The following is an 11,648-nucleotide window of genomic DNA, read 5'->3' on the forward strand; positions in this document are numbered from 1 at the left end:
ACGTGACCTCAAAAATGAAAGAAAGGAGAGACGAGATCTTCTGCCTTCAAGAACAAATCAGATTGTTGCAAGCTAAGGTTAAGGAGAATGCTAAGACTAAAGGTGAGCTGACCTCTCATCTTAATGAACCTGAAGAGGAGAAGATGGACATGTTTGTGGATGGGGGTTGTTCGTGCCGTTAGTCAAGTCACACTGTTTTCTCCGAACTTTGATGTAAGGAAGCTCGATGTGACCAAAATAGTTGTTAATTGGGAGCTTGTCGAGGATGAAGCTGGCGTGGAGCATGCTGAGAGCGTTCCTCCTCCTTCTTGAAAAAATGTGTGTATTTATATTTTGGAGTTGTTTTTCCGATTTGTTTGGAATATTTTGAACTTTGTTTTGCCCGACAATTTTGGTGTCGGTTTTAGCTGCTATGATACTTTATAAACTGCATATGGATGAATGTTGACTCTAGCTTTTGTTTGCTAGTTAGATAATAGATGTTGTTTTGTCTTTACAAATATTTTGGACAAGGATCCCGAATTGGGGACTTTTAGTATTTTAAAAGAGAAACTCTTTTCATCTGTACTGAATAGTATGTTTGTAGTTTGGAATGGCTTTGTTCGACCTTTGTATGATGATGATTTTCGAATTGGCGTTTCCGACCTATGTGGTTGGTTTCGTTATTAGCAAGATGGATGCGATTTCTATCGCTGTTTTGTCGGTTTGGTGATATGTGTTTAGTATTTTTTTGAAATATAGATAGTTGAGCATAATATGACAAATTTATTGGTATACGAATCAGTCTTTTGAGGAAGGTATGAAGTGGTATTTCTTTCCATAAATTGTCTGCCATTATCAGATACGATTTCCCTAGGTAAACCGAATCTGCATATAATTGATTTCCAAATGAAATTTTGTACCTTTTCTACCGTTATTTTCGCAAGAGGCTGTGCTTCTATTCATTTTGTGAAATAATCAACGGCTACCAAGAGGAACTTTACCTGTCCTGTTGAGACTGGGAATGGTCTGAGTATGTCCATCCCCCATTTGTGAAATGGCCAGCTGACGTCTGAGGTATGTAATAGCTCGGTTGGGTTGTGGATGAGTGATGCGCATCTTTGACATGCATCGTAGTTTAGTACCTTATTTCTGCAATCTTTTCTTAACGTCGACCAAAATTATCCTGCTCGGAGTATTTTTGTAGCCAAACTCCTACTTCCAGTATGGTATCCGCAGATCCAATCATGTACCTCGTCCATGGCGGTTTCTACTTCTGCTCGGCCGAGGCATTTCAGCAGAGGTCGGGAAATACCTTGCCTGTATAGGTCCGCCCCTAATAGGGTATACTGGTTTGCTTTGTATCTGAATGTCCTTGGGTTTTCACCCTCTGGTATTTGTCCGCTTTTTAAGTAGCGAATAAATGTGCTTCGCCAGTCTTCTTCCTGTGACACGCTTAGAATAGATTTTGTATCTAAACTAGATTCCGTTAGTGTAAGATGATTTAATTTTTCTGTTTGATCGGTTACTATATATGTAGCTAATTTGGATAAAATATTGGCCCTACAGTTTTGTTCTCTAGGCATATGCAGTATTTCAAAATTTTGAAAAGATTTCATCATGGTTTTGACCGAGTTCAAATACTTTTCTAGAAGTGAGTCTCGTACCTGAAAATGACCGTTTACCTGTTGTACCACAAGGAGGGAGTCACAGTGTACTTTTAAACTGAAAATCCCTACTTCCTTGGCTAACCTTAGGCCTACTAGTAGAGCTTCATACTCGGCCTGGTTATTGGTTGTTTCGAAAAGAAACTTTATTGACTGCTCGGCGTGGACTCCATTATCGTCTTTCAGGAGGATTCCTGCTCCACATTCGTTTTCGCTGGATGCTTCGTCCACGTATAATTCCCATGTTTTGATGTGATCCTCTTTGTCTGTGAATTCCAAGATGAAGTCGGCCAATGCTTGTACTTTAGGTGATCCTTGTGACTGATATGATATGTCAAATTCAGAGAGCTCTATCGCCCATTTCGTCAATCGTTCTGCTAGGTCTGGTTTTGATAATATGTGTCGTAGGGGATGACCGGTCCGAACTATAATTGGGTGTGTTTGAAAGTAATGCCTCAACCGTCGAGCAGTGATTACTAGACCGAATGCCAATTTTTCTATCATCGGGTATCTTGTCTCGGCATTTTGCAAGACTTTGCTTATAAAGTACACCGGGTGTTGCTCTTTCCCTGCTTCTGTTACAAGCACAAAACTAATAGTGTTAGTGGAAATTGAAAGGAATACAAAGAGTAGTTTACCTTGTTCCGATTTCTTAAGTATAGGTGGTGACCCCAGGATATGTTTGAATTCAGAAAAGGCCCTTTTACAATCTTTTGTCCAAACGAACTTGTCCGACTTCTTCATGGTTTTGAAGAAGTGATAGGATCTGGTGGCTGCAGCTGGTAAGAATCTGGATAGGGCGGCTAAGTAACCTGTGAGATGTTGTACTTCCTTGATCGTTTTCGGTGACTGCATTTTTAGGATTGCTTGGCATTTGTCGGAGTTGGCTTCTATACCTCTGTTTGTGAGCATAAACCCGAGAAATTTGCCTTTCTGTACGTCAAATGCGCATTTTATGAAGTGAAAATGACTCTCAATATCAATATCACACCACTTTCTCCTGGTTAGTATATATAGGCATTTTTTGTGCAAGCATAAACCGCTGGACCCGTGTAGCAGTTTATGCATATTACCAATTTACACAGAAACCGTTGGACCTCTGTAGCAGTTTTTCGCCATTTGCGAAGTCAACGTAAACCGCGAGACCCTGTAGCAGTTTATGTTCATTTGGAAACCGTGGGATCTCTGTCGCGATTTCTATAGAATAGTGAAAAATTGCATTTTTGGTATACAATTTGCAAAAGTTGTATTTGGATAAATTTGAGTACCAAATGATTTATTTTAATCATTTGCCCATTTTCATAAATGTAGTAAGATATACATTTATTCTGGAATATATTGAATAAAAAATTTAAATACATTTTTTATTTTATGAAATATTTGTTTTTCTTTTATAGTTTCTTTCTTATATTCTAATAAAGTAAAGTTTTAAAAATTTCTATTTTACTCTTAATAAATGTGTTATATATGTGAAGATTAACTATTGAATCAAAATAATAGGAAAACTAAAACAAAAATATTTTAAATTTTATTAGATGAAATAAAAAGAAAAAAAGTTTTATAATAACCAAAACAGGAATCAAATGTTTTATATATTAGTAAAAATAAAAAGTTTACAATAAATCATAATGGCCATAGCTGCAAGAGGGGTTTTAGTAACAGACCTTGTAAAATAGGAGACGAGAGAAATGAGTGTGTGTACAAATATGAATATATGAGATGGTCAACATTCCTATGACCCTTGAGCTGGTTTTGAACGGTCTTCCCTCCTCAAAGAATATCCACCTTTCAAATTTTGCATGTCACCCTCCCCTCATTCATATCATCCTCTCCTTCTCCCCCTCTCTTCTCTCTTTCTCTTTCTCTATCTTTCTCTACTCTTTCTTTCATACCAACACCAAATGTGAAAGGAGGAACCCTTTTTCCTTTTTTTTCCTTTCTTTTTTTTTTTTTTTTACGTTTTCCAACCAGGAAAATGCTTTGAACACAAACAGTTGTTCCTCCTTTTATGAGATTGGTGCTAGCATGGTGGAGTGACTGGGCTCACGAATCTTCTTTGGAATAAACTAAATACCAACAGCCATTATTATTATTCAAACACAGATCAGAGAAGATTCAAAAGCACCGCGTGCGTTATCTTCACAGGTCCATGCAAGCTACCATCCTATCTATCATCATTCGAGAAGAATAGCTAAAAACAAACACAATTGATTACACGTAGCTACCAAAAATAAAAAATAAAAAATAAAAACAAGAAAAGAAAAGAAAGAAAGTGAAAGAGAAATAAGAGGAGGAAAGAAACCATGCAAGGTAGATTTTGTTGGTCGACTTGTTTCTGAAATTAAACCATGCAAAAGAGCTAAGCGTTTTGAATCCTTCTTTGTTTTGTTTTGTTTGTGTTGCAGAATTTAGGGGTAAGTTGCAGAAGGTGATAAAGAAAGCGAATCCAGATATAGATTGGGGGGTTTTCAATAACTATAACAACTACTACTACAACAACAGAAAGGAGGAATCTAAATCAGGCTCCGATGAATTGGCATCGCCTCGGGGGATGTTCGAAGCTATGTCGACTGCTGACTCCGACTACAGCTCTCGCGGGAGCAGTAGCAACTACAGCAGCCTACATTCCCCGGGGAATCGCCCTCCCTCGCCGCCGGGTCCGGGTCTGCCAAAGGCGAACGCGACGAAGGGGGACGTGAACGGGCAGCAGCAGTGGAAGGTAATGATTGACGTGCTGAGGTTCAAGAACGTTAGAAGGTTCTCGAACATTCCCTTGCTAGCCGCTAGCTACGAGATCTCTAGGAAGAACCTAAGGAAGAAGGTGGCTCGCAAGAGAGACGGCGAAGACGATGACGATCTTCCCATTGATCTCGATAGCATCCCAACCAAGCCTTCTTGGCGAAATTTCCCTTACGCTGATCTCGCTGCTGCCACCGATAATTTCTCCCCTGGTAAATCCATGCATCATGCTTGCATTTACAAACTCGATCGATATTATTGGTTTAGTATTTTGAACGTGTGATGATTGAACAGAGAACATGCTTGGAAAAGGTGGTCATGCTGAAGTGTATAGAGGATGTTTACCGGACGGTCAAATTGTAGCAGTGAAGAGGCTGATGATGAATGATGAGAAGGAAATTGAGGACCAAGTTGGTGATTTCTTGTCAGAGCTTGGAATCATTGCTCACATAAACCACCCAAATGCAGCACTCCTTCTGGGATTTGGCATTGAGAAGGGCCTCTACTTTGTCCTCCAATACGCTCCTCGTGGCAGCCTCTCTTCTTTACTCTTTGGTACGCCGCCTCTCTTTCTTTCCCTTGCTTCTCAATTCATTATTCACACCTTTTCCATCTCACATTTCAGGTTCTCAAGGCTTGGAGTGGAAGGCAAGGTTCAAGGTAGCTTTTGGGGTCGCTAAAGGATTGAAGTACCTCCATCATGATTGTCCAAGAAGAATCATTCACAGAGACATCAAAGCCTCAAACATATTACTCGACAATAACTTTGAAGCTGAGGTATATCTACACTTGTAAATGACATTATTCTTAACTTACCTTCACATTTGAACCTTCATCTTTTCCTTCTCTAGATTTCGGATTTCGGATTGGCAAAGTGGCTTCCAGACCAGTGGGAACATCATGTTGTGTTCCCCATTGAAGGCACATTCGGGTTGCTTTAATTATTTCTGTGTCTTACTTAATTTGGTCTCTCTGTAAATCGTTACCTCTAAATAGCTGCTTGCATTCATGGCTGCAGGTATTTGGCTCCAGAGTACTTTATGCATGGACTTGTGGATGAGAAGACTGATGTATTTGCATTCGGGGTTTTGTTATTGGAACTCATAACTGGGCGTCGCGCAGTCGATTCAAACAGCAGGGAGAGTCTTGTGATCTGGGTATGTCTTCATAGCAAGAAAAATACAAATTTAACGTTACATTATGGCATGAACAACTGAAATTTCCTTTTATATCTCTGAGTAGTCTTGCACAGTAGCTAGGACTAGATTGAGAAATATTGAGAGGGACCGTGGCTTATATATATATTGCACTATATATGGATTAGGCAAAACCACTGTTGGATGCAAAGCAGATTAAGGAAATAGTAGACCCAAGATTAGGAGATCAGTATGATCTTATTGAAATGAAGAATGCTATGACAACGGCTTCCCTATGTGTCCACCACAAGCCCTCCATGCGGCCATACATGAACAAGGTAACAATATGAATCCTTTCACGCCATTGCAAATCAAAAACAAAATATTAAATGATGACTTAATTTGAATATAGGTTGTGAAGCTGCTCAAGGGCGAAGAGGTAGCAGTTGAGATCACTCAAAAAACAAAATCCCCAAGATCATTATTGTTAGATGCATGTGATCTTGAAGACTATACTTGCTCTAATTACTTAAATGATCTTAATCGCCACAAGCAATTAATAATGGAGTGATGATGCATTATTTGACCTCCCCTCTGCTTTTTTGTTTGCCTATTTGTTGTATAATCTTGATATTCATTGGAACTTTGTAATATTTGTAGCTCTGTTGTGTGGGGTTGAAGTTAACAATTGAACTTGCAAGCTTGTCTCAATTTCAAATTTTGCAAGGTAATTTTAGGCTTGTAATTTGCCGTGAACTTCTTGTACTCTGCATTAGTCAAGAACCAAGCAATGTTAATAGTTTGTTTAGATGACTGACAATTTCTAACGGACATAAATTTTAATGCAAAGATCTACTTTTTACAGATTTTGCATCACAAGTTGTTGCTACAATTCTTCAATCTTTACTTGCAAACATTTTTACATTCCAAGTTATTCGAACTCGATATTAGAGTAATCCAAAATCTTTGATACCAGTTATGTCTAAGTACATACAATAACAAGTTAACAGCACAAATTAAATATATATATATATATATAGGAATTGATTTATTAAAAAACGAAAAGATACAATTTGATTTACTTTATACAAGGGCGTGTCTATGTCTTATCTTAATATCTACTATAGTCTATACAGTGTCTATACACTTGATTCCATCATCTCGCTCAGCAAAAAATAAATAAATCAAAAGCAAGTAGCACGCCATAACAGAATGGCAACGGAGGCGTTGCTCCAATTAGGAATCTTAATCCTAACATTATCCCTCTTCTTAGTAATGACCTATCTCCGCAACCAAACACTTCACGCCAGAACCCGAGCCCGAAATAGAGACCCTAAGCCAGAGGCCAACCGCCACCTGGCCCAAGCATCCCGCCTTCTCGCTCTCGCTCGCCCCAGAGACGCCAGGGCTGCACTCACAGAAGCCGACCGGGCCCTCTCCCTCAACCCCAGGGAGCCCACGGCACACATACTCCGGGCCCGGGCGCTCCGAATCATGGGCCACCACGCCGCCGCCCTCAGATCCATGGATTTCGCACTTTGGCCTCCGGCGGTACGGCTGCTCTCCACGGAGGATCGCGCGGACGCGCTAGTGGAGAGAGCAGAGCTGAAATTAGCGGTGAACCGGAGGCGGCGAATTGACTCGGCGGTGGAGGACCTGATAGCGGCCGTGGAACTGAGTGAAGGAGAACGAGTTGACTCGGAGGCGCTGTGTTTGTTAGGGAAGTGTTATGAATCGAAGGGGATGAAAGAGAAGGCCAAGGAGGCTTTCCGGAAGGTTCTAGATGTTGAACCCGATTCTATTGAGGCTCGTAATGGATTGGACCGTTTAGGCCCATGAACTAGTTTTTTGTTTTTGGTTATCCATTTCAAGATGAAGTTCTCTTCCACAAATTCGAATTATCTGAATTGTTTGGATAGATTATTTGTGCAATACGAATAAGTATTTAATTTAATTATAAAAATGGAATGTAAGCACATTCCACGAAGTCACACAATGATGTACTTTGTGATTTTGTACTAAAAAAATGTATATGATATAACTAGGTTGATATGATTTGAGTTTGTTATGCTAGAGTTGCCACATTTTTGCAATTAGAAACTTGTATAAAATGATTGCTCAATGCTCATCTCTGAGATGACAGGTTACTTGCATAATCCAGTTTACGTTTCCTAGTATAACTGTATCACAAACACAATCCTGCTATCTCGATCTCATTCAAATTATCGGCCGCATATAGAAGTCAGTTGCTGCTGGAGCTGCAGTTACATTGGCATGATAGCATCGTTAACGGCATCGGGGGAATGAAATTGGTAGCAATATGGTGTCACAGAATCAAACTGTGCAGGAGGAGCCGGAATGGTTGACAATGTCATGATGCTACTCTCACTCTCAGTCTTAGGTGGCTGATGAGTATGAGTACTAGCAGCTTCTTCCTTCTCTGATTCTAGGGAAAGCCTCAACCGTTTGGCTACCCCGCCAACGGGAAGAGAATTATTCATTATGGCTTCCACATTGTACCTACTCGTCTCAAAATTGGTTACTGCATTTAACCCTCTGAACTTTATTGCCGCAATATCGTATGCCTCCGCGGCTTCCTCTTCACTTGCTGTCACAAAAGTACCATAATTTGTAGATTGGAGATTTTAAAATTACAAATTGGACAGAAAGGGCAGAAAGGAACTGACCAAATGTCCCTAGGTATAGATCTTTGTTCCCTGCAACGCGGCCTATTCTCGCTTGCCATCTACCTTGTTGATGATGCCTGCTGGATCCAAAAAAATAAAGGCATGTATGAGCATCAATAACATGTTGAATTGCTAATTCGAAGATTGGAATTTGGAAATAACCTTGTAACACCCCTGTATATGGAAGCTCCCCTGGAGAAACCACTACTTCTCCTGCAACAAGGAGGAACAACTACACAGGTTTAGTTGCTTGCTGCATTAAAATGCATTTAAATATGTATAACAGGCTAACTCAGGCATAGTAAAACCTTCGTAGTGATGCAATAAATTCAAGCTTCCCCACATCTTTCATCTCTTCCAATTCCTTTATATAATTAGAAACCTGACAAATCAAATAACGTAAAATTGTCAAGTCATATTGATTATATGAAGTCTATGCCTTAACTTCTTATGCACACTGATTACTACAATGATCTAAAAAGAATAGAATCAAAAGATTATTACAGGGAAGTTAGTGGTAGCTGTGGGGCCCCAGTACTTTAGAGCTGCCAAGTCATAGGCTCTTGCGGCCTTTTCTTCCTTGTCATATCCACCTGACAAACCATGACATTTTACTATACATTACAAAATCACAATTCAAATAACTAGATACTATCAAGCTTAGAATGAGAAAAAAATGTTGGTTGTTAAAATATTTCTTACCCAAATATACTGCAGAAGTAGTTAAAAGATATGGGTGACGTGCATCGAGCCATAATCCATGCAGGAAAAAAAAACGAATAAATCAAATTTGATCTAATAGAGTGGTCAATATATTCTGGCAAAAACTAAACTTTACTAACAGGAAAAAAAAGGGGGGTCAGAACAGAAGAAAAAGTTATCAAATGCATGCAACCACTTGCTTCCTTCTCTTCTTTTCACTGTGCCATATAGGAGTATATCCATCAATCCTCATTCCCCACCCTTTTCTCTTGTTTAAGACAAGTACAAAAGGGCCAATCAAATGTTTATTTAGAAAGGTTAATTAGCACTAGCTTCCTAGAGGTTAAAATTCAATAATCCCACACTAGCTGTCTCATTGTCAAAGTCTATATACCCTTAAGGCCTTAATTAAGACAGCACAGACCCATCCTCCTAAAACCCGGCGAAAAAATGGCCTACTTCTACTTAGCTAAAATGCTAGCTAATAGATTAGGACAAAACACTTTTTTTCTTTTCTTAAAAAAGTTATCATTATAAGCATTTTTTGTTTTCTCCCTTGTGTTATTCATATTTTCTCAGTTAAAAACACCTATCTATGAATGGAAGAAATCCCGTGAATTTGTCTCAGAATCACTAGTAGGATATCATTATGAGAGAGGGGCCACAGAGTCTCAGGAAAAGACAAAAGGACACTCCCACTACATTCATGTAAGTACAAAATTTCAATGTGCAGAGAGCCGAGGGGATTCATCGCATGTGGTCAAACCCAGCTTTTGTGGCGAATAGAAAGCAAAAGTTAAAGTGAAAGCTAAACTCAGCAACACAACACTTTGCATCGTCATAATGCAGGGCATATGACATATGTATGTGATTGAGAATGTGAGAGAAGATAGAAACAGAGAAAATGAAGTCTACCTTAGCTAGCTGACATATCTGATATAAAAATTTGTTGTTGAATAATTATCAATTTATTTTTATTGTTAACGGGCAGAGATATATGACAAGGGAGTTTAAGAACAAAAATGGCGGCACATTGGATATACAAAATCAAGTGAAAGAAAGAAATGACATCTAACATTGAAGCAACAAATGACAGATGCTTTAATATGGTGTATGCATGCATGAGCATGATGTAATACATTGAGAAAGTGTGTGTATCCTACCTACCAACACCACCTGTAATCCATTGAAACACTGTTGAGTCTTGAGAAATAAACCCATCATAATTCATCAGGTGTCCTACCCTACCACCCCACATTCATATTATATTTTTCGCCTTTTATTATTATTATTTTCTTATTAGTTCTATTTTTAAAAAAAAAAATAGAGAGAGAGAGAGAGAGAGGATCGGACCTTGACGGCCTTTCCTGGCTTGACCCTCTCGGCGGCAGCTATTATCCCACAGGTGAGCTTCGTATCGTCCCGTCCATCGGTGTCTGAACAAAGACAACCAAACCAAACAATAAAGAAATTTAAAATAGCAGCTGAAATCCATGACCTTCAAGATTGAGACAGAAGTGAATTGATTATTACCCATATCCGTACCTGGTAACACCTCTGTATATTGAAGTTCGCTGGCCAAATGTATCACCAACAACCTTCTTGGAGTTGGAGGAGCTACCGCCTCCACTAGCGGAGAACGCGAAGTCATCGTTCCGGGATGAGTGAGCATCCAGCACCTGAGAGACCGAATTGGCAGAGGAGAAAGCTAGGAAGGCAGCGTCAGCAGCAAGCGCTTTCAGATCTTGGGTGAGGGAAGAGGAATCATCATCATCATTTGTGTCGGTTTGGAAGAAATATTCGAGCTTGGGCAGGAGGGGTTGTGGTGGCTGAAGGTTTGGGTTGACGAAGAAAGAAGGTTGTTGGGGCATGATGTTATGATCCAGTTGGGAAGTACCGTCGAGTCCCTCAGGCTTGAGGTCAGTGGTCCCTGTGGAAGGAAGAAATTAAACTTGATTGTTAAATGAGTAGAAATGGAGAAATCAATAAGATATCGAAGTGATAGTAGAGTTATTACGTACCGTTGGCGTAGAGGAAGTAGTAATGAGGAGGAGGAGGAGGAGGAGGTAGAGAGTGATGGTAGATGGAGGAGGAGGTGGTGAGCGTTTCCATTGAAAGGAGAGAGTGAGAGTGCATGGTGCAATGCAGGAGAAGAAGAGGTTGACTCCTTGAGTTTATATAAATGAATGGCAGAGTTTTAGCGGTTTCGCCTCCAACCGGCGTATAAACAAACGACACACGCCACACGCTACACCGCCTCGCTTTTTTAATTCAAAAATATTATTTTTATACTAAAATTAATTATTAAAATTAATTATTAATATATTTATATATAAATACATGTGGTTTAATTTATTTTTAATATATATTTTATACTAATAACTGATTTTAGTGATTAATTTTAATATACATATAGTATTACTTATTTATAATTATTTTTTCTCTCCAAATTTTTTTATTAAACAAGATGGATTCAAAAATTATTTTCAATTTTTAATGTATATTTTCAATATTTAAAAGAATAAAAATGTAAATATTATTTTAAAATACATAAAAAATTTAGAAAATAAAGTTAACATTTTTATTTAAAAAATAAAAATATGAGTTAAGATCTTTATTATTTTTCAATGAATTGTCCATACTCTATCTATAGTCTATATTCCATATATCACCTTTTTAATTAAATAATATTTGATGTAACTTTTCTAAACACACCCCCACAAAACAAAAAAAAAAAA

At 38.7% G+C, this 11,648-nt stretch overlaps 4 protein-coding genes across 4 annotated transcripts; 2 read left to right on the forward strand and 2 right to left on the reverse strand.

Annotated features, from left to right (window-relative positions):
- Positions 1-1,160: 1,160 nt before the first annotated feature.
- On the reverse strand, positions 1,161-2,501 carry LOC112735503 (uncharacterized). The gene has a single exon (XM_025785036.1). It carries the CDS (start codon positions 2,499-2,501, stop codon positions 1,161-1,163), a length of 1,341 nt encoding a protein of 446 aa, XP_025640821.1.
- A 994-nt stretch (positions 2,502-3,495) lies between these two features.
- Positions 3,496-6,385, forward strand: LOC112733831 (receptor-like cytosolic serine/threonine-protein kinase RBK1). The gene is made up of 8 exons (XM_025782922.3): positions 3,496-3,956; positions 4,052-4,597; positions 4,680-4,940; positions 5,011-5,162; positions 5,237-5,316; positions 5,404-5,542; positions 5,710-5,859; positions 5,934-6,385. Exons 1-8 carry the CDS (start codon positions 3,950-3,952, stop codon positions 6,090-6,092), a joined length of 1,494 nt encoding a protein of 497 aa, XP_025638707.1. The 5' UTR covers positions 3,496-3,949; the 3' UTR covers positions 6,093-6,385.
- A 139-nt stretch (positions 6,386-6,524) lies between these two features.
- On the reverse strand, positions 6,525-11,097 carry LOC112733832 (AP2-like ethylene-responsive transcription factor AIL5). Its single transcript, XM_072212694.1, has 8 exons — positions 10,932-11,097; positions 10,456-10,840; positions 10,264-10,346; positions 8,713-8,801; positions 8,517-8,590; positions 8,371-8,421; positions 8,209-8,288; positions 6,525-8,129 (listed from the first exon to the last, which is right to left on the reverse strand). The coding sequence occupies exons 1-8, from the start codon at positions 11,044-11,046 to the stop codon at positions 7,786-7,788; spliced, it is 1,221 nt and encodes a 406-aa protein (XP_072068795.1). The 5' UTR covers positions 11,047-11,097; the 3' UTR covers positions 6,525-7,785.
- Positions 6,734-7,589, forward strand: LOC112733833 (uncharacterized). The gene has a single exon (XM_025782927.3). The coding sequence runs from the start codon at positions 6,734-6,736 to the stop codon at positions 7,358-7,360; it is 627 nt and encodes a 208-aa protein (XP_025638712.1). The 3' UTR covers positions 7,361-7,589.
- Positions 11,098-11,648: the final 551 nt, after the last annotated feature.

The sequence above is a fragment of the Arachis hypogaea genome, chromosome 13 (genome assembly GCF_003086295.3).
Source record: "Arachis hypogaea cultivar Tifrunner chromosome 13, arahy.Tifrunner.gnm2.J5K5, whole genome shotgun sequence".
Lineage (NCBI taxonomy): Eukaryota > Viridiplantae > Streptophyta > Magnoliopsida > Fabales > Fabaceae > Arachis > Arachis hypogaea.

Coding starts and splice junctions, on each gene's coding strand:
- LOC112735503 (XM_025785036.1), bottom strand. CDS start 2,501: ATGCAGTCACCGAAAACGATCAAGGAAGTACAACATCTCACAGGTTAC.
- LOC112733831 (XM_025782922.3), top strand. Junction 5,163..5,236: donor ACAATAACTTTGAAGCTGAG/GTATATCTACAC, acceptor TTCCTTCTCTAG/ATTTCGGATTTCGGATTGGC. Junction 5,317..5,403: donor CCCATTGAAGGCACATTCGG/GTTGCTTTAATT, acceptor TCATGGCTGCAG/GTATTTGGCTCCAGAGTACT.
- LOC112733833 (XM_025782927.3), top strand. CDS start 6,734: ATGGCAACGGAGGCGTTGCTCCAATTAGGAATCTTAATCCTAACATTA.
- LOC112733832 (XM_072212694.1), bottom strand. CDS start 11,046: ATGCACTCTCACTCTCTCCTTTCAATGGAAACGCTCACCACCTCCTCC. Junction 8,591..8,712: donor CAGCTACCACTAACTTCCCT/GTAATAATCTTT, acceptor TTGATTTGTCAG/GTTTCTAATTATATAAAGGA. Junction 8,422..8,516: donor TTTATTGCATCACTACGAAG/GTTTTACTATGC, acceptor TCCTTGTTGCAG/GAGAAGTAGTGGTTTCTCCA.